Here is a 23,482-nt window from a genome sequence, read left to right as displayed (position 1 = left end):
ATTTTCCCTTTTTTTTTCCTATTGAGAAAAAAAGAAACCTACGAATATATACCATTAAGTTAGCCAAAAATCTTCCGAATAAATAGTAAATCTCACCAACCCAAAAAAATAAATTAAAAATATAACAAAAGATATTATGTTTGAAATTTAGCGCACTGGGTCAGGTATAAATCTGTTCATTTCAGGTATGAGTTATTCGAGTTCTCAACATTTGGATCTAAGTAGGTATTTGAATTTTTTTTGTCCGGGTCAATTTTTTTTGTTCCGGATCATTCTAACTTTTTAATATTATAAATCTTAAATAATGTAAAACATGTATATAAAATATGTGAATCAAAAGATAAATCCGCGCAGGCGCGCGGGTCATGATCTAGTTAGGATGTGTTTTTGTAATGATGATTGTAAAGTACTAAAAGAAACACCATTGGTTGGTATCTAAAAATCAGTATCTAAACATAATAATGATTGTATTTTATTAGAATACAATTTTATAACTAATTTTATTTTCTTTCTAAAACTTAATGGTTCACAATACTACACATCCAAAAAGAGTATTTTGGAGGTTCTATTTGAGAATTTATCTAACATTCTCTCATCTTTTCCTATTATTTTAATATATTTTTTACTTTTAAGAATTCCAATGAAAAACTAATAATGTTAAGATAATTAAGTTTATTTATAAGATCAAAGTAACACTAAAATTAATTGTTTATCTGAGAAAACGAACGCAATGAAAATATGATGTCCAACCAAAATTACACTGGATTACTATGGTAATTAGTATATTGCACTATAATCAACAATTACAAAAATTCAAGTAAATAAACAACAAAAAAAGCACTCATAAAAACCTCTCTCGGTTAAAGCTGCTTTTGGAACTCTTTTCAAAGTGTCTGTAACACACTCACTATATGCTGTCTTCTTGATTTTTCTCGAGCCAGATGAAACCCAATTTTTGGGATCAAAAGCTAAACGAATTCTTCCAAAACAATAAGAGAAGAAGCAAGAGAGGTGCATGACTGTGCCATGATGTACAGGATAGCTGAGAGCAAGGCGTGCATTAGAGAAGCTTGCTTGTCCTTCTTTTCGATGGCCCTCCTGGGAACATCTTCATGATCCATCCTAGAACTCTTTCTACCACCTGAATGGAGAGAAATGACTTAACATCTTGTGTCTTTTTTTCTCAGACTCAATTTGGAACTCTGATCAGAAGAGATAAGAGAGAGAATGTACCTCATCACCCTCATCTGCAATTGGGGGTCTCTCTTGAACAACGTGAGAATCCGGCTGCTTTGCAGGTGAAATATTGTCTATCGCCATATTCTGTGCTGTAAGTAGCTCTAACCTTTGCGTCTGCACTTCAAGTTTTCTGGATAAATCTTTGTTCAGCTCCTATGGTAGAGTAACATGACATAAATAATGAAGAATTCAGAAATACACGAGAACACACATTATACCAAAGAAACACAGACATGAAAACGCTACTTAATAAATCATCCAGAGAAGACCAGATTACATGTTAAGGCTATGGTGAGTAAGATATAAGCTCATAGAACCATACAGAAATCATGGTCGGACTCGGGATTTACCTTTACCCGTGCAGTTTGAGATAATTCAGTTGACAATGCTTGCACTAGTTCCTCTTTTTCAATTGCCAACTGCAACCAAAGATGCGAAATAACTGTCACGTTATCATCCGAATTGAGAAATGATAGCACCTTGAGAATTGTAAAGTATTGACTCTCACGGCTATAAAGAGAACCAAAAAAGAAAAAAAAAATCACATAAATAATATATAACTAGTACCTCAGCAATCAGCGTATTAATGTTCTCAATCAGTCTCATCTGATCAGCTGGGACGCTCAATGGAAAGCCTTCGAGTGTTAATTGTCCAATTTCATGAATGATAGCTGTACTAGATAAACCACTTCCGAGTAGATCTGTAGAATCTGTTTCCTGAATGGAGCTCCCTGGAATATTATCTGAGATTGCTGCACCAAGAAAACAAAGAGGACACAGGATGATGATATATTAAATTTCATACTAGTATTCAGGTTTAGTAAAAACTAGATTTTGACCCGCGCTTTTGAAGCGCGGGATATTTTACGATGAAAAATTTCATTAATAATTTAACAAATATTTTGATAACTTTTAAAGAGTGTGTATTTAAAATATTTTTGCATTTAAATCAGTATTTTTAAATTCATCTCGATTGTGATTATACCGGTTAATCCGGAGATCTGACAATTCAATTTATGTTTTTAAAATATTCATATTAAAAAATCACTAAAATCGGAGACTAACCGATTGAACTTATGGATGACCAATATGTAATCTAATTGGATTTAAATTGTAATAGTTTCATAATTTGTAATCTTATAATCGAAATTTTAAAGTTCATTATTTTGAAATTTATGAAATTATGATGTTTCTACAAAATTTTAAAGAGAAAATGATAGATATAAAATAACTAAGATTAATTATTGTATTATTTGGAAACATTGATAGTAGTATAAAAAATATATTGTTTAGAAACATTGATAGTAGTATAAAAAAATAAGTATATTGTTTGAAAACATTGATAGTAGTATAAAGAAATAAGTATATTGTTTTGAAACATGGATAGTAGTATAAAAAAAGAACACTAGTGATTTAATGTATGTTTAACTATAAAGTATAAAGATGTATTTAATTTAAAAACTTACAAAATAAATGTTAGGTCCAACAGAATGTTTCTGTTTTAATAAGATAGATACTACATGGTCCATCGACTAGAGTATTCGATAGGCATATGATTTACAAGTTGAAGAATGAAATGAAGTTTCTTTTTACATGATGCCGAAGATGCAAATATATGCGTTTAGAGATCAAAAATATGCTTCAAATTTCTATAGTAGCACGCACATACTACTGTGATTTTATACAAGGACCATTACCGAGGCCTTCTGTAGAGGTTGATGCGTTTTTCCTGCTAGTAGAGCCTTTGTCGAGAGCAGTGGATTTTCCACCAGAGGAAGCTTTCTGCACCATATTCTGTAGGACCTTCTTCTCTGAAAAGGAAGATTAAGAATATAAGATAGATACATCATATGTCGCACCACATTACTTTCCCGAAGAACAGATCTCAGTGTGCATACCTTCCTGAAGAGCTTTAATAGTAGATTGCAAGTCTTGGCGATCTTTCTCTAGGATCTGTAACTTTTTCCTATAAAAGTTGATTTAAGATTAGAATTATATTATCCCAGAAGTTACAGATCGAATCCATAGGGGTAATTTTCGGACCAAACATCAAGTAAAGGTGAAGATGACATTTCAGTAATGCGCATACTTGTAAGATGACATTTCTGCTTGTGCACTCTCAAGTTCCCTCTCCAGCTTTAACTCATTAGATCTGAGTCTGAGTGCCTATCGGTTCCAAGATAATGTTAATCGCTAAAACGATGAATATGCGCATCTTAAGGTAGAGGAAACAGACATTTACAATTCAAAAACTAAATTAAAAATATCAGCCCACACTTTTTCAACCAAAAGCTTATTACCTTATCTTCCAAACTGATGACTTCAGAAGCCAGTATTTGGGAACGCTCATCAGCAGCATTACATTCTAGCTGCGCATTTGCATACTCATTCCTGACAGATTCAAGTTCCCCCTGACCGGAAAAAGAGTTAAATCAAGTAACAGTTTTTAGGAGAATCTAGACAATAGCTCCAGCCAAAGAACGAACATGGCATACAGATACTCATCCAGATTTACAGTATCATACTCAGAAAACTCAAATTTTGAGTCAAACACGTAACTATCAAGCAATCTGATAACTGGAATGCCTACATGTAAACATCTTGCTTAATCTTAGATAATATCTCGAGCGGATGAATGGAGCAAAATGCAATATCATTGCTTTACTATATTGGTAGGGCATATACAACTGGATTTGTTGAGTAATACTAACCATTTGTGCTTGAATCTGTTGTTGTAGCTTCTCCGTATCATCTTTTAATTGGTTGACAATACTTCGCTGGATAAGACAGACGCGAGAACAAAGGTCAGTGGACACATGTGTTATACTAAACAAAATAAGACACTGTTCACTCTCAACAGTAGATAAGCCCAGTAAATGCCAATTATGTAGACATCCTGAAAAAGCTTCTCCAAATTCTTGGTTTTAACAATATTTCTGCCCTACTTGTGAATGTACCAATGATTTCTTTTCACAACATGGTCTAAAAATGATTTAAGAGCATGCTTCATATTCACATCTGTCCAAATTATGAAATAAGATTCTAGTATTTGCATTCCCCATTGATCCAAAAACCAGATGACAGAAAATTCTGGCGAACAATGAAGCATAAGCGTATGCAAATAATTAGCCAACTACTATAAATGGTCAAGATTGTTTTGTACGTATGCTGGACACTACCCAACTAGAATGGCATAAGTCTTCAAGTACCTGCTGGTTATAAGTGTCTGTCATGGAAGAATTTTCAGATGCTAAGGATTCTGCCAGAGCACGTGAAGCATCAAGATCCCTTTGCAGTGAAAACTTTTCTTGTGTTAAATCCTCAATATGCTACAAATGGAAATAAGAAACCATATCTCAGAATACGCATTTGTCAAAGGGTGTAGAAAGAGAAACTACGAAAGCTAGCATCCTCAAGAAAAATGGATGACAATGTATTATCATGAGATCAATTCCCACTTAATTCTTCTAAATGAGAAAGGAAACTCCTTTCTCCCCCCATTCTCGTCTCAAAACAAATCAAGCATAACTTTCAAACTATTAAGTAGCATATCGACAATACAAATACAGAACAAAAGATGGCGCAAGAAATAAGTAAAAGTACCTGTTCCAGAGTACTAAAATCATCATTATGCTTTGGCATGGAGTAGTCAGTGAAACCTGGCATTACTCCATTGGCAATAGGAAAGGAAGGACTCCTGAAATTGTCATATGGATAAGGAGAATCAGATGCTCCGCTCATCAAGGACGGTCCATTACTGACTCTCTCCCCTGATATAAACTGGAGTGAAGATGGTCCAGACCCAGCACCGGAACCACTGGATGAAACCAAATCTCCCTGAATCTCAGGGGGTTGATACTGAGTCTCTGGAGCTCTAGAAATATTAAGGGAATCAAGGAAAGATGGACGATTTTTCTTCAGACTTGCTTCATTTTTAGCAGATGAGTAGGAGCTTGCACTGTAATCTGAAGATTGAGAAGGACGAGATGGAGAATTAAACAGATAAGTGTTAGACAAAGTTGGCTTCTGCACAATGCTGCTGCTGCTACCTCCTCCACTTCCCTGAGTAGACTCTGCCATAGGTTGTAGAGAGTAGTCTAGCAACAGAAAGAAGCATAAAGATGAGTTAGGTTGTTGTTCCCTTTTAAGGGCTTATATGCAAAATCTCATATACCTTTTCTTGATGAGGTTAATCCATTGACATGCATGAAACCGTCCATAGTGCTCCCAGAAAAGCTATCACTTGCCCTTGGAAAAGAGGCAGGATTAAAATCCCCACTGGATTGCTTGTCAGCTTCAGGCGGGGTATTAGAGGAACCTCTCAACTCTAAGCTACTAGATGTGGCCACTGACTCATCTCCACCGTATAAATTATATGAAGATGAGGAATTGGAATTGGAATTGGATTGGGTTTGGTTGAATTTGAAGGAGGAGGTTTCAGGAGATTGGCTGAGAGGTCCATTAGAGATAGATGCAACAACTTCTCCCCCATCTGAATCTGCGACGGTTTGGTGGGTGTTATCAACAACAACAGGTTGTTGTGGGACGGTGTTAATAATCTGTGATGCCTTTTTCTCTCGTTCTGCTTTTTGCTTCCGGAACTCCTCAAGCTGAATCCTCCAATCATCGATTAACACATATAATTCAGAAGAAGAATAAAAAACACAGCTTTGTCGAGAGGAGGACGAATGATGTAAATTTACCTTACGCCGTCCAGCCTCTTGCCTCCGCTTAACCTGAGCTGATGCCATTCAAACCCAATCCTTTTTTTTATCAAAATTACAATTGAATCACATTGACACATGCCATTCTGTTACGATGGTACCAGGGGACAGATCCTGACGCAAATATGGACAAGATATTGATGAGATCTCGAGAAAAGCCTGTTCACAAATCGATGCAATTTTTGTTTTTAGGGTTTTCGATCCCAAGGAGGAAGATTAAGGGAAGGGAGGAGGCAAGTTTGTTCGTTTGAGATTTTGATTTCCTTCTCCGCCAGATCTCTTTTTCTGATTTATAACTTCTCTTTTTTTTTCTCACTTCGGTGCCTTGAACGTTTTTTAACATGATTCTTTCCGTTGGTTGCACCATATTTTTAGTCTTTTTTCTTTTTCATTTCAAGCTGTGAAATTAAATTTTGTGAAGATTGTTTGACCTAAGTAATTGGTTATAAAAAGAGTTTTTATTCTCTTACCAAAAAAAAAGAGTTTTTATTCATTTTTTTAAGTCTAAAACAACCAGCAGAAAACTACAAAGCTAAAACATGTATATGCAAATGTTTAGATTAATTCATGAGAATTTGCACTAGATAGCAAAGTTTCTACACAATATTAGACAAGTGGTAAAGAGACTGTAGCTTTTGTGGTAATCGTAAGAAATCGTAGTATAGGGGCTGTCAAGTAGGTGACGTCACAGCAGGTCGAAACGGTTGCATACACAAAGTTTAATTATTATGCAAAAAATACATACCGTAGATTTTTTCCTTTTAACTTTGGATCTCCAATGTATGTGTTTTTCGAAACAAAATCTCAGGTCTTATTAATCTCTACAAAATCAGTTTTCTCCAGTTATCGTTCTTATACGTTTCTGCAAAATCTGTTTTCTCTTACAACCGTCGGTTGACCATAAAAACTGGCAGTAATACCCTACAAAACCGGTTATTTTGAATCTCATACAAAACAATTTCTTTTTTTGCACCTACTTCACAGATCTTGATTCGAAAGTTTTAGCTTATAATCATGGAGATGGAGAAAAACGATACGGTGGTTGAATAACGCGCCGAATCAGATACCGACGACGCTCCAACGCCAAGCTCCGCCAATCCTTCGCAAGCTCACCGTGACTCTCACCATCTCCTCCATCCCTTTTTTCATCACTATTTCCAGCGACTTGGATCACCACCATCACTACCATCTCCTCCATCCCTTTTTTTCACCACCATCACCACCACCATCTCCTCACCATCTCCTCCATCCCTTTTTTTCACCACCATCACCACCACCATCTCCTCACCATCTCCTCCATCCCTCCTCCTCCGTCGCCGTTTTGGATTTCGATCAGATACCGACGACGCTCCGGCGCCAAGCTCCGCCAATCCTTCGCAAGCTCGCCGTGACTCCTCACCATCTCCTTTATCCCTTTTTTTCACCACCATCTGCAACAAAATCTTCTCAACTCCTTTTTAAAAATATCTTATCCCACCCGAAAATATCTTCTCCTCTTCTAAAATATTTTATCCTCATCAAAATATCTTCTTCTCTTCTTTTTATTTGACATCTCGAAAATAACCGGATATGAAAGCTTGTTTACTCTCATCAATGGCGAAATAAAACCTGATAAAATGTCAGGTTTTTTAACTAACAATTCTATTTATAATTAATGACATTGATTGTTCGGCTAATTGTTCTTATTGGTCGGATTGTAAATATAATACAAGAAAAATTATCTTCGGGGAATAGGGAGTGTAAGGAATAAGTATTTAGTTTGTTACATTGTGGTTTGGGTTGATTGTTTTAGGAAGGGTTTAGGGTTTAGTGTTGAACACGGGGTTTGGGTTGATTATTTGACAATGGATTTAGGGTTTAGTGTTGACCACGGAGTTTGGGTTCATTGTTTGAGGAAGGGTTTAGGGTATAGTGTTGAACACGGGGTTTGGGTTATTTAATTTACAATGGGTTTAGGGTTTAGTGATGACCACGGGGTTTGGGTTGATTATTTGTTCATGGGTTTACGGTATAGTGTTGAATACGGGGGTTGGGTTGATTATTTGACAATGAGTTTAGGGTATAGTGTTGAATACGGGGTTAGGGTTGATAAATTTACAATGGGTTAACGGTATAGTGTTGAACACAGGGGTTAGGGTTCTTTATTAGAAAATGTATGTAGGGTATAGTGTTGATTGTAAATCCATTGTAAAACCCATTAATTACGACTACACCCTAAACCCTATGTTCAACTATATACCCAAAACCCATTGTAAAACAATGAACCCAAATGCTATGTATACGAATAATTAACCGGTATATTTATATTCTCAATCCCGGTGTCCAACTAATGTTAGCCAGATAACAATTTCGATAGTTCTGTAATTATTAGATTAACCGGTTAATAATTTGGCCCAAAAATGGAACAAAATCTAGGAAACTTCTTCTCATAAATATCTCATAACACCCGAAAATATCTTCTCTTATTCAAACATATTGTATTCTCATCAAAATATCTTCTTCTCTCTCTTCACTTGACATCACGAAAATAACCGGATATGAAAGCTTGTTTACTCTTATCAGCCTCCCAAAAAAACTTGATAAAATGTCAAACCTTCCGGTTCCTGGTTGCATAGAATTTTAGGTCACGTGTGATGTGAGGGACATAATGGTGAAACCGTGCGTAAACTGTCATGGTTCGCCAATTATTAATAAATTTGCACACTTCTGCAAATACATCTCGAAATTTTGATATTGAGCTAATTAGCTCTTAATTCATATATGTTTTGTTGTTTTGGTTACAAAAAAAATGTTGTTGTTTTACAGAATATTAAATTTAATAAAGTAAATAAAAATAAGAAAATAGATAAACAGTTGTGATGGGGACATGTTTATGAAACCATAAAAAAACAAAGTAGAACATCTATGTGGCCCATGGAACATGACGACATGCCACCAAAGAACTCGTTATTATAGAATCACATTTAAGTCAATTACAATTCTACCCAGATAAAGCAATGTACATTTTATTGGTTTCATCTAATTATCCTCTTAGTATTAATAGAGGAGCAATTAAAAAGAACAACCTTTAAAGAGTAGAATTATTACCATGTTGCCATTTTGCATATGTGTCTTCCTCACAATTCACCTCAGTCTTCATATGCATTAATCCTTAAATTACTAGATTATTTACATCAGTTGCCATTGGTATGTCACAAATTTACAGCATGATTTTTCATTACATTTTGACTATATTTATTGATTTTTGTTCTTCATGACATAAACTATGTAACGTAGTGGTAACTGAAACTATGTGGTTTCTTCTTAACATTTTAAATGCATTTACGTGCACTAAATTAATGATTGACCGTGTAGAGACAAATAGCAAACTATTTCTATAATTACGACCATGACTTATTCAAAATGTAAATGTTAATGTGTCCCGCTCTCTCTCTTACTTTTAGACTGTTAAAATTTTTACAATACGAAAATGCAATTAATATTCCACCATCGAGAATTTTTTTGGTTTTGGTCCACAATTTGTATCCTCTTATTATTAATAGATGAGCAAATAATAAGAACAACCTTAAAAGAGTAAAATTATTACCATGTTGCCATTTTGCATAGGTGTCATCCTCACATTTTTCCTCAGCCTTAATATTATTAATCCTTAATTTACTAGACTAATTACATCATTTGCCATTGGTATGTCACATATTTACAGCATGATCTTTCATTACATTTTAATTATAGTTAATATCATATCATTGATATAATAACGGCCAATTGCCTCACGGATTTCATGTAGGCCAGAAGATTTAACTACAACTTTGGAATGTACGTAACTGTATATTTCTTTTTAAAAACAATACGGATTTCTGAAAAAACCAAACAATTTCAGCCGGATAAACAATTATATTTCTATTGCATTATTTATGTTTTTTTTAAAAAATATCAAACGAAAAAAATCAAAACAAAAACACACACATTATGGATGTTTTAGGAAGGAGACCAACATATAATTGAAATAATATTAAGAAAGCTATGTTAATAATACATATTTTATAATGCATATATTTTACAAACATCTTAAACGTCCATCACGAAGCAAAGTAAAAACATAACATTTTTTTGGAAACAAAAACATTTTTTTCAAGTTTTTTTAACAAAAACTATATAAATGAAAACGTAGCTGAAACATTCTTGATGCATCGATTTTAAAACGTAACATATGTTCAAAATGTTTCCATAATTACGACCTTAAAATCTTCACAATGATAATTGGCAATATGGAAGTCAAGGAGAAATCTATGCTTTCAGGAAGATGTATTATATTTAATTCACTTAGTTTCTTAATTAAATATGTAAATATTTATGCTACTCAACTTTGTTTTTCCTCTTTATAGGATTGCAGACAATGGATTTTAATTTTACTAAGCGGCGATTCTGATGTTTTTAATGTTTTTTAATTGTTTTTCGCTCTTTTGCTGTTTTATTATTATCGAGTTTTATTGTCTTATTTTTTTTAATATTATTCAGCACTTATATTATGAAAATAATTATGTCTTATAAGATTTAAGTGAAAGACCCATTCCAAAATTTAGATAGATTCTTTATTTTGAAACAAATACAAACTCATACTATAATCTTATTTTATTCTAATATGTCGATCCTCAACTTTTCAACATAAGACATGATGTTTGTTATTTGTATCTTCTAATGCATATATTCGTGTTATCCTTTTCTCACTTTTATCATATTTTACACATGCATACTATATATGTTTTTTATAAAAGATCAAACGAAAAAAGTCAAAACAAAAACACACACATTATGAATGTTTTAGGAAGGAGACCAACATATAATTGAAATAATATTGAGAAAGCTATGTTAGTAATGCATATTTTATAATGCATATATTTTAACAAACATCTTAAACGCCCATCACGAAGCAAAGTAAAAACGTAACATTTTTTTGGAAACAAAAACAATTTTTCAAAATTTTTTACCAAAAACTATATAAATGAAAACGTAACTGAAACATTTTTGATGAGTAGATTTTAAAACGTAACATATGTTCAAAATGTTTCCATAACTACGACTTTAAATTCTTCACAATGAAAATGGCAATATAGAAGTCACGGGAAAATCTATGCTTTGAGGAAGAGGTATTATATTTAATTCACTTAGTTTCTTAATTAAATAAGTAAATATTTATGCTACTCAATTCAAAAAAAAATTATTTATGCTACTAAACTTTGTTTTTCCTCTTTATAGGATTGCAGACAATGGATTTTAATTTTACTAAGCGGCGATTCTGATGTTTTTAATGTTTTTTTAATTGTTTTGCGCTCTTTTGCTGTTTTATTATTATCGAGTTTTATTGTCTTATTTATGTTTTTTTAATATTATTAAACACTTATATTATGAAAATAATTATGTCTTATAAGTTTTAAGTGAAAGACACATTCCAAAATTTACAAAGATTCTTTTATTTTGAAACAAATACAAACCCATACTATAATCTTATTTTATTCCAATATGTCGATCCTCAACTTTCTCAACATAGGACATGATGTTTGTTATTTGTATCCTCTAATGCATATATTCGTGTTATCATTTTCTCACTTTTATCATATTTTACACATGCATACTATATATGTTTTTTTTAAAAGATCAAACGAAAAAGTCAAAACAAAAACACACACATTATGGATGTTTTAGGAAGGAGACCAACATATAATTAAATAATATTAAGAAAGATATGTTAATAATGCATATTTTATAATGCATATATTTTAACAAACATCTTAAATGCCCATCACGAAGCAAAGTAAAAACGTAACATTTTTTTGGAAACAAAAACAATTTTTCAAATTTTTTTAACAAAAACTATATAAATGAAAACGTAACTGAAACATTCTTGATGCATCGATTTTAAAACGTAACATATGTTCAAAATGTTTCCATAATTACGATCTTAAAATCTTCACAATGAAAATGGCAATATGGAAGTCACAGAGAAATCTATGCTTTCAGGAAGAGGTATTATATTTAATTCACTTAGTTTCTTAATTAAATATGTAAATATTTATGCTACTAAACTTTGTTTTTCCTCTTTATATGATTGCAGACAATGGATTTTAATTTTACTAAGCGGCGATTCTGATGTTTTTAATGTTTTTTAATTGTTTTTCGCTCTTTTGCTGTTTTATTATTATCGAGTTTTATTGTCTTATTTTTTTTTAATATTATTCAGCACTTATATTATCAAAATAATTATGTCTTATAAGATTTAAGTGAAAGACCCATTCCAAAATTTAGATAGATTCTTTATTTGAAACAAATACAAACCCATACTATAATCTTATTTTATTCTAATATGTCGATCCTCAACTTTTCAACATAAGACATGATGTTTGTTATTTGTATCCTCTAATGCATATATTCGTGTTATCATTTTCTCACTTTTTATCATATTTTACACATGCATACTATATATGTTTTTTTAAAAAAGATCAAACGGAAAAAGTCAAAACAAAAACACACACATTATGAATGTTTTAGGAAGGAGACCAACATATAATTGAAATAATATTGAGAAAGCTATGTTAGTAATGCATATTTTATAATGCATATATTTTAACAAACATCTTAAACGCCCATCACGAAGCAAAGTAAAAACGTAACATTTTTTTGGAAACAAAAATAATTTTTCAAATTTTTTTAACAAAAACTATATAAATGAATACGTAACTGAAACATTTTTGATGAGTCGATTTTAAAACGTAACCTATGTTCAAAATGTTTCCATAACTACGACTTTAAAGTCTTCACAATGAAAATGGCAATATAGAAGTCACGGAGAAATCTATGCTTTGAGGAAGAGGTATTATATTTAATTCACTTAGTTTCTTAATTAGATAAGTAAATATTTATGCTACTCAATTCAAAAAAAAATTATTTATGCTACTAAACTTTGTTTTTCCTCTTTATAGGATTGCAGACAATGGATTTTAATTTTACTAAGCGGCGATTCTGATGTTTTTAATGTTTTTTTAATTGTTTTGCGCTCTTTTGCTGTTTTATTATTATCGAGTTTTATTGTCTTATTTTTTTTTAATATTATTAAACACTTATATTATGAAAATAATTATGTCTTATAAGTTTTAAGTGAAAGACACATTCCAAAATTTACATAGATTCTTTTATTTTGAAACAAATACAAACCCATAATATAATCTTATTTTATTTCAATATGTCGATCCTCAACTTTTCAACATAAAACATGATGTTTGTTATTTGTATCCTCTAATGCATATATTCGTGTTATCATTTTCTCACTTTTATCATATTTTACACATGCATACTATATATGTTTTTTTTAAAAGACAAACGAAAAAAGTCAAAACAAAAACACACACATTATGGATGTTTTAGGAAGGAGACCAACATATAATTGAAATAATATTAAGAAATATATGTTAATAATGCATATTTTATAATGCATATATTTTAACAAACATCTTAAATGCCCATCACGAATCAAAGTAAAAACGTAACATTTTTTGGAAACAAAAACAATTTTTCAATTTTTTTTAACAAAAACTATATAAATGAAAACGTAACTGAAACATTCTTAATGCATCGATTTTAAAACGTAACATATGTTCAAAATGTTTCCATAATTACGACCTTAAAATCTTCACAATGAAAATGGCAATATGGAAGTCACGGAGAAATCTATGCTTTCAAGAAGAGGTATTATATTTAATTCACTTAGTTTCTTAATTAAATATGTAAATATTTATGCTACTAAACTTTGTTTTTCCTCTTTATATGATTGCAGACAATGGATTTTAATTTTACTAAGCGGCGATTCTGATGTTTTAATGTTTTTTAATTGTTTTTCGCTCTTTTCCTGTTTTATTATTATCGAGTTTTATTGTCTTATTTATGTTTTTTAATATTATTCTGTACTTATATTATGAAAATAATTATGTCTTATAAGTTTTAAGTGAAAGACTCATTCCAAAATTTAGATAGATTCTTTTATTTTGAAACAAATACAAATCCATACTATAATCTTATTTTTTTCCAATATGTCGATCCTCAACTTTTCAACATAAGACATGATGTTTGTTATTTGTATCCTCTAATGCATATATTCGTGTTATCATTTTCTCACTTTTATCATATTTTACACATGCATACTATATATGTAGATTAATAATTAACAAATTAATATTATCTACGTAAAACTATTCATTATTTCTTTCACTCCGCGCAAAGCGCGGGTCATATCCTAGTTCTATAATAAAAAATCAATATTAAAATGCTAGATCAGTGGTTTACATCTCAATTTAATTTACCGGTTTTCTCAAGTGAGAGTTATGTATATTAGTATTCTCGGGATTTTAGAAGATCACAATTTTATTGAATTAAACATTCAGGAAGCAAATTATTGGATTACACCACACAAATACAACACGTAGCAGATCCCGGAAGAGGAAACCGCATAGTAAAGTAGACAAAGTAGAAATAATACACTCTTATTGTTACAAAGAACTAAAATCCAAATTTAGACATATTCCATAGATTTCATTACACACCGCTTCTCACTCCTGCTTTTTTTTAACGCTAAAGAAATGATCATTGTCACATTATGGTTCTTTTGAAGTAGTAATTTGTCCTTACATAAACATGTTTTTAAAAGGTTATCAATCATCAGCTGTCTAACTTTTGAACCAGAATGTGAATGAATTTTGTTACACATAATAGATATAAACGTGTAAAACTGGCTTATCCTATATATTAACAGATATAGAATATTGTATATATTAACATTAACATTATATTGTATACTGTATATAAATTTAATGATATTGATTTAAATATTTGAAGGCTATTGTTCTTACAGAACCGTTTCCCAGTTTTGTGACGACATACAATTTGATTCAAAATTGTATGATTGATTCAAAAATATTATCTGGGGTTCATATGAGTTAATGTAATTTTTAAACTGTTTTCTATATAATGTTTTATCATTAAAGACTATTAGTCAATCTTTCTGATTCCTATATTAATCTGCCATGATCAGTGCTGCAATTATGATTGATAGTAGCGTTTTTTTTAAACAAGATTGATTGTAGCTTTTTGTTTCCTAATCCACGTTATTTTTTTGTATTCAGACTTAAATATTAAATTACGCAAAACTTGATTCACAAGTTTAATCTTTAAAACATTTAATAATTAGTCCAAGATTGACGCTAATTAACACTATTCACGCAAAGTAATTTCGTATTCAAAAGAAAAAGCAAATATGAGATAAACTGATTTAGTGGTCAATCACATTATAAACTGATTTCGTATTCCCTTAAATTGTATATGCAAATTTATTGTTTAAGCAACTGCTTTAGTATATATACACATATGTGGGAGGAGACCCATATATCACTCAGCTTTTATCGTTTTCATATACTTTAGTTTTCAAAATGACCAGACTTTATTTCGTTTCTTAAAAAAATGTCTAAAATTTTTTCTGAAATTTTTTTTTCAATTTTTTAATTAGTCTATCGGCTTCATATATTTAAGTGACCCATTTTGAAAAAAAAATTGATATATTCGTTTATACTTAAATGAACCCAAATCCATACTAATATAATTTTATACAATTTTGTCCTGGTGTCCACCTACAATTTGTCTACAAAGATATGATATTATATTTTCTAATTCGTAATGTATGTTTTTGTGTTATCCTTTTTATTTTTACCTTACTTTACGTCTGCATACAATATATATTGATAAATATATTATTTTAATAATGGTATATTAAATTCATCCCGTATCTACTTATAGATTTTATTGTATATAAGTTAAAATATGCTGTACTTTTGTTAAAAAATGTGTTTTTTATTGTTTGTTCGAAAAAATTTAAAATATGATATACTTTAAAATATTAAGTATTTTTCTCACTCCGCGCAAGGCGCGGATCATATCCTAGTATGTATTTAATTTGGTTGATATATCAAGAGAGAATTACCACCAAACTTTTTTTTTGTCACACAAAGAATTACCACCAAACTAAAATCACGTTGAAAAGCTATTGGAAACAAGTTTTGGCAAAAATAAAATAAAATAAAATCTAATAGATTGGTAACTGCTGTGGAAGCTGTAAGAATATATGTAACTCAATATATTCATAACATGAGTGACTCGACTAATTCAATTTATATCCAAAATCATAAATTTAACTGCAATAACAATTTATAATTTTATAATAATAATAATAATTTATTTTTAGATATAAATTAGAGGATAACTCAAAACATATTAACAATTAAAAATAAAATATAACCAACTGTTACAATTTAGTTCTTTTGTAAAAATTTATATATATGCAAGAGACTTGAGAATATTATCTTTATATTAAATTATGTACTTTGGAATAAGGTACTTTAGTTTATTTTTTATTTCAATTTAAGCACAATATATCTTAAGGTATACATAATATTTCTAAAATATATTTATATATCTAAGACAACAACTAACCTAAATAAAAATAAGAAAATTAATCAAAATTTTGATTATTTAGAATACAAAAATATATAGTTGAATTTAGATAAATAGATGCAATCAAATATTTCCAAATAATAACTAAATCAACTGTAAAAACAATAAAATCGACTAGATATAAGATATTTAAAATCATATATCTAATTAAACTAATATAATATTATTAATATAAATTATGTATAAAAATTATTAAAAATAAAAAATAAGGAGAAATCAACTATTATAATATATTTAGTTTATAAATATTTATAACCGTGCATGAGCACGGAAAAATCACTTAGTCTCTAAGTGTTTTATAAAGCAAATTTTCTATAACTTAGTTTTGTGTGCTTTCCAAAAGAAAAAAATGAATATTTCATTTAACTTTTTATTCAAAAAATAAGACTCACTAATGGAACCTAAGATAACACTAAAAGCCCTAGTCGTAAAATACCGCCTACTAAATATAAGAAAGCCAAAAAAAATTTAGGGAAAAAGAGATGATTCCTTTACTTTATGATACTTTTCAAATTTATGGAATAATCGTTGATGCATAATTATTATTTTATTATAATACAAAATATATATTTTATTATTTTTTTTAGAATGATTAATTTACTTTATGATTTTTTCAGAATTATTATTTTTTACTCAACCAAAGAAAATTGTTATAAATTTTGTTTCATATATGTCAATATGTTGTTGAATACATGTATATAATCTTAATCTACATCTGATTTATCTAATCATGTTTATTTGAAAAAAAAACTACAACTTTAATCTTACACCTAAAATTTTACAGCTATAAACAGCAAAAAACTTAAAGATATAGTCATTATCAATCGGGCCTAAACCTTATAAACCTCCATGTAAAAGAAAAAAAAATATAAAGATTAGTTCAAAATATATATATAGAGACAAATATTTTTTAAGTACAAAAATTAGTGTGGCTCAAATAAAAAAACATAAATAGATCCAATTAACTTTAAAAAAAAAACACAAAACTCCTTTTAAAAAATATTTTAATTAACATAGAAATACTTTTGAAGTAATAAAAATTTTCTTAGATGAAAATTTATATTTTTATAAAATGTGATTTTATAAAAAACAATTCACAATTTTAAACATAATATTAAACAATACAAAAAATATATTTTCAAAGTAATAGAAATATTTTTATATATCTATCTTTTTCTTAGGTGATTACATAAAATAATTAAGTAACATAAATTGGTACATGTTTAATTGACTAAATATAATTTATAACTAGTATTGAAAATGTTCTATTATTTTTTTCATATATTTAGTTGACTATAATATCTTTCAATTACAGCAAAAAAATATCAATGAATTATATTTTAATTTTATAATATGATTTCTCAAATACAATCCCAATATTTTTTACTGCTTATTTCTAAGAGATATTAAAACTAATTGTTTTAACAATAAAGATATTTTTGATCAAATAATTACAAAATATTTCAAATAACATAGCACTATATACTTTAATGAGGAAGATATATTATATTTTATAATTATTATAATTATTTGTTTTATTAATATTAAACGTTTTTTAGTGTTTGTGGTACTTAATATAACCATAATCAAAATACCAAAGAAAATCTGAATTCTTATTTTTAATATTATTTAAAATAAATTTCAGCTTATAATTCAATAAATATAAGACATAAAATTATTTAGAATTTATTAAATATTTTAACTATTGTAAATATTGATATTGGTTCATGAACTTCCAAAATGTATTAGTTACTTATGTTGTAATTTTCTATTGATCATCGTTTATTGTAATATTGTTTTAATAACCAATATATAATTTGATAAATATTATGAAAATCCATGCACATTTAAACGATAAATAAAATTAATTTCATTTATACTTCAGTTTGAATTTGAAAGAATATATATAACTCAATATATTCACAACATAAGCGACTTGACTAATTCAACTTATATCCAAAATAATAAATTAACTGCAATAACAATTATAATTTTTATAATAATAATAATAATTTATTTTTCGATATAAATTAGAGGATAACTCAAAAACATATTAACAAATGAAAATAAAATATTAACAACTGTTACAATTAGTTCTTTTGTAAGAAATTATATATATGCAAGAGACTTCAAAATATTATCTTTATATTAAATTATGTACTCTAGAATGAGGCACTTTAGTTTATTTTTATTTCAATTTAAACACAATATATCTTAAGGTGTAACATAATATTTCTAAAATATATTATATATCTAAGACAACAACCAACCTAAATACAAATAAGAAAATTAATAAAAATTTTGATATATCTAGAATAAAAAATATTATAGTTGAATTTAGATAAATAGATGCAATCAAATATATCCAAATGATAATTAAATCAACTGTAAAAACAATAAAATGACTAGATATAAGATATTTAGTTTATAAATATTTAGCCGTGTATGAGCACGGAAAAATCACTTAGTCTCTAAGTGTTTAGAAAGCTAATTTTCTACAACTTAGTTTTGTGTGCTTTCCAAAAGAAAAATGAATATTTCATTTAAATTTTTATTTAAGAATAAGATTCACTAATTGAACCTAAGATAACACTAAAAGCCCTAGTCGTAATCATATATAATACCGCCTACTAAATATAAGAAGGGTTTATTTTTGCAAAAGTGACTCAAAACTTGAAGTCAAACATAAAACTAACATTTTCTTTTGACTCATTTTTTTTGAGGTTTTAACCCCACACCTCCATTTAATCTACGAAAATGCCATTAACTTTTTATTTTTTTTGTTTTTCGAAAATGGCTTCTTTACTGTCTCAACCTCATATTTCTTCAAGTATTTACAATATTGCCACTGCTATGAATAGTGGGAACAACCTTGTACGAACTGTTTGGAGCTTTTTAATGCCCTTTAATGCACGTAAATCTCTTTACACTCTCTCTGTTTCAATTGTTATGAACTAAAAACAACATTTCTTTCATTTTCTCTCCATATTCATCCAAAAAACTCAAGCTTTTGATTCAAAAATATGGGCGATGGTTGACAGAGCCATATTTCTTTCGTTTTGACTTACGGTTGCTTTCGTTTGAGGTTCTGGTGGTTGGAGAAGACCCTGTGTGCAAACGAAGTCATCTCACCTAGTTTAAGGTACGAATTTGAATTTTTTTCAAAATCTGTTCGCGTAGAAGACTTACAAGTAAGTCATCTGTATGTAGAAGACTTACTGATGAGTCTTCTGGTCAAACGGACGACTTAAACTAAGTCGTCCAGCTTTGTTTGTTGAAAAAAAACACTCCAGACGACTTATATATAAGTCGTCTACGAGAAACAGGCTAGTTTTGCATTTGACCGAATCGTGTCAGATCTTTGACTATTTCTGGACGACTTATAATTCAGTCGTCTCTGGGAAAGTTAAAATTTCAATATTTTATTAAACTAGACAACTTAAGTGTAAGTCGTCTTAGGTTAGTTTTGTAATTGAAAAATAAAACTTCATAATTTAACTTTTACCAGACGACATAATATAAAGTCGTCCCGTCAGAAGACTTAATTTAAAGTCGTCCGGGGAAAGCAAAGTCGTCCAGAATTTTTCCCAATTTTCTCGTCAAACCTTGCTTATCCCGGACGACCTTAAATTAAGTCGTCTAGCTGGACGACTTTTAGTTAAGTCGTCTGGAGAAAGTTAAATTTCAAGTTTTATTTTTCAATTACAAAACTAACCGAGGACGACTTACATGTAAGTCGTCTAGTTTGAATAAAATATTGAAATTTTTACTTTCCAGAGACGACTGAATTATAAGTCGTCCAGAAATAGTCAAAGATCTGACACGATTCGGTCAAATGCAAAACTAGCCCGTTTCTCGTAGACGACTTATATATAAGTCGTCTGAATTTTTTTTTTAACGAACAAAGCCGGACGACTTAGAATTAAGTCGTCCCTTTTAATTTTCAATTGCAAAAGTGACCTCTTTAGACGACTTACCTTTAAGTCTTCTGGACGACTTAATTCTAAGTCGTCTGCGATAATGTTTATTGAACTTCTTCATTTTCTCTATGTTTACTAATGTGTTTTATTTTGAATATTTGCAGATGATTTTTAAGTTACATGCAGTGTATGGAGAATGGTTGTTGAGAGATTTCCATTGGGATTTTGTGGTTGATGATCTCAAAGGAGCAAGATTGTTTTTATTGAATGAAGATTCAACACATGCTGAACTTGTTGCAATGGCTCAAGAAGATTATAACCTGGACATGAGATCAGTGACTGTGGAGATTAGCTACTCATTACCAGCAGAAATGATGATGACTCCAGGCAGTCCTCACATTCATGTTACAAGTGATAGACAAGTTCGAAACTTGCTCGAGATACTCAAAACGCATAGAGTATGTCTTTGTGTATCAAGCCGCAGCAAGGTGGAAACGGTTTCAGAGAAAAGAGAAAAAGCTGGTGAATGGGAAGAAGATGTTGGTGATAATGATGAAGCTGGTGAATGGGAAGAAGATGTTGGTGATAATGATGAAGCTGATGAATGTTTTGAAGATGTTGGTGATAATGAGTCTGTTGAAGATGAAAATCAAGATGGGGAGGAGGAAAATGGGGAGGAGGAAAATGGGGAGGAGGATGCTGATAATACTATTGTTGGTGAAACGGATCATAATGGTGGGGATTACAGTCTTTATGGAAATGTTCAAGATGAGGACGAGGAAGATGATGATAATATTTGTTTTGAAGAAATTGAAAAGACATATGCTAAGACAAATGCTATTGAAGGAGGAAAATCGGATTGTACCAGCATCTATGTCAACCAGAGTTTTGTTAGCAAGGATGCACTGCTTTCAGAGCTGCGGTTGACAGCAGTGAGGGGTAGGTTTTCTTTCAGAATATATAAATCATCAAAAACTCTTCTTGTGGCAACATGTCGGGTTAGCGGTTGTGGATGGAAGATCAGAGCGAGTGTGAAACATGGGCCAAACACGTTTTGGGTAACAAAGTATGTGGAAAAACATTTATGCTCAATTGGAGACTGAATCGCTCAGCGGAGACACTGTACTCCAAAGTATGTTGGTAGTCTTTTCATTAATCGTGTTGGAATCATTGATGGGATAACTCCACATCATATCACTGATGCAATGAGGAACATGTTTGGCATGACGCTTGATTACACCACTTCATACAGAGCACTGTTATATGCACAAAAATTGGTGAGAGGATCAGCAGAAGAAGGGTATTCGCGTCTGCCTTCATATCTCGAGCAAATCTCCATTGCAAATCCTGATTCTATCACGGCTATAGAACTTGATTCTAAGAAAAGATTTAAGTATCTATTTCTCTCTTTTGGAGCTTCTATCAAAGGTTTTAAGTATCAGAGAAGGGTCATTGTGGTGGATGGAACTCACCTAAGTGGAAAGTATGGAGGTGTTATGTTAGTTGCAGCCGCACAAGATGGCAATTTTCAGATATTCCCATTGGCTTTTGGGATCGTGGATGCTGAAGATGAACCTTCTTGGGAATGGTTTTTCACAAAATTGGCTAGTTGTATATCTCATGACAAGCCTCTGGTGATAGTCTCCGACCGGCACGCGGCCATTAAAAGTGCGTGTGAGAAGGTGTTTCCTTGGGCAACCCGAGGAATATGTTATTATCACCTTCAAGATAACATTGTCAAAAAGTTTAAAGGGAAACATCTCATGTACTTGGTGAAAGGGGCTGCTTATGCGCACACGGTTTACGATTTTGACCGGTACATGGCTGAGATACGGAGTGCAAACCCGGAACTTGCAACGTATTTGGAGAAGGCCGACGCCAGGCTATGGTCAAGGGTTTATTGTAAGGGGAACAGGTTCAACATAAAAACAAGCAACATCGTTGAATCTATTAATTCCGCACTGAAGCGAGCAAGAGGATTTCCGATTCCGTTCCTGCTGGAGTTCATAAGGCAGAAGTTAGGAAAATGGTATTGGAAAAGGAGACAAGATGCTTTGAGTCTCCCAACTGAACATAGTCGGGGTGTTGAATACTTGCTTGCTGTTCGATCAGAGATAGCGGATACGATGACGGTCGAACCAATTGATGGATGGCGTTTCTTTGTCAAAGGTGGCAAAATGGACTGTGGTTGATTTGGAACATGTAAAGTGTGATTGTGGTGTCTATGGAGTGGAGAAAATACCTTGCTCTCATGCTATAGCTGCTGGAACACATGCTGGTTTGCATATCGCCACACTTGTATGTCCACTTTACTCAAAGAATCATCTGTATGCAGGATACTCAGAGAATATATATCCTATCGTGTCACAACATATTGAGGAACGAGAATGCTTTCCCTCCAAACGTAAAAGCGTGGTCCGGGGAGACAGAAGAAATCAAGATGGCAATCTTGGTTGGAGCTATCTAGGATGAGAGGACACAAACCCAGGAAGAAACACAGGGCACGAGATGCTCAAACTGCAAGGAAACTGGCCATACGAAACCACAATGTACACAACCAGTTGACTAGTTGTCCAGACGACCTAAAATTTAAGTCGTCCAGACGACCTAAATTTAAGTCGTCCAGTCCAGACGACTAATTCTTAAGTCGTCCAGTGTTTCGTCTACCAGATAACCTTCAAGACGACTAAATCTTAAGCCGTCCAGAAGACCTTCTACTATCCCTTCAAGTGTATTTTTTTTAGGACGACCTTTTACTAAGTCGTCCAGTGTATTTTATTTTTAGACTACCTTCTACTATCCCTTCAAGTGTTTTTTTTAGACGACCTTTTACTAAGTCGTCCAGTGTATTTTATTTTTAGACTACCTTCTACATCCCTTCAAGTGTTTTTTTTTTAGACGACCTTTTACTAAGTCGTCCAGTGTATTTTATTTTTAGACTAATCCCTTCAAGTGTATTTTTATTTTTAGACTTATTTGTAAGTCGTCCAGCTGGAAAACCTTCCAGACGACTTATTTGTAAGTCGTCCAGCTGGAAAACCTTCCAGA

General features: G+C 30.9%; 1 protein-coding gene across 1 annotated transcript; it reads right to left on the bottom strand.

The window, feature by feature from the left end:
* Positions 1 to 739: 739 nt before the first annotated feature.
* Positions 740 to 6,286, bottom strand: LOC108857810 (protein BLISTER). The gene is made up of 13 exons (XM_056986598.1): positions 5,943 to 6,286; positions 5,414 to 5,849; positions 4,843 to 5,336; positions 4,449 to 4,568; positions 3,951 to 4,016; positions 3,540 to 3,650; positions 3,329 to 3,405; positions 3,138 to 3,205; positions 2,937 to 3,050; positions 1,807 to 1,991; positions 1,590 to 1,658; positions 1,234 to 1,392; positions 740 to 1,141 (listed from the first exon to the last, which is right to left on the bottom strand). Exons 1-13 carry the CDS (start codon positions 5,988 to 5,990, stop codon positions 1,061 to 1,063), a joined length of 2,028 nt encoding a protein of 675 aa, XP_056842578.1. The 5' UTR covers positions 5,991 to 6,286; the 3' UTR covers positions 740 to 1,060.
* Positions 6,287 to 23,482: the final 17,196 nt, after the last annotated feature.

The sequence above is a fragment of the Raphanus sativus genome, chromosome 5, assembly GCF_000801105.2.
Source record: "Raphanus sativus cultivar WK10039 chromosome 5, ASM80110v3, whole genome shotgun sequence".
In the NCBI taxonomy this organism is placed as follows: Eukaryota; Viridiplantae; Streptophyta; class Magnoliopsida; order Brassicales; family Brassicaceae; genus Raphanus; species Raphanus sativus.
The sequence above is the reverse complement of the archived record's forward strand: the minus strand, read 5'-3'. Positions and strand labels throughout refer to the sequence as shown.

Excerpts from the sequence above, each read along its gene's own strand:
- LOC108857810 (XM_056986598.1), bottom strand. The coding sequence starts at position 5,990 with ATGGCATCAGCTCAGGTTAAGCGGAGGCAAGAGGCTGGACGGCGTAAG. Across the intron at positions 4,569-4,842 it reads ATTTTAGTACTCTGGAACAG|CATATTGAGGATTTAACACA; the intron begins GTACTTTTACTT and ends TTCCATTTGTAG. Across the intron at positions 1,142-1,233 it reads TTGCAGATGAGGGTGATGAG|GTGGTAGAAAGAGTTCTAGG; the intron begins GTACATTCTCTC and ends CTCTCCATTCAG.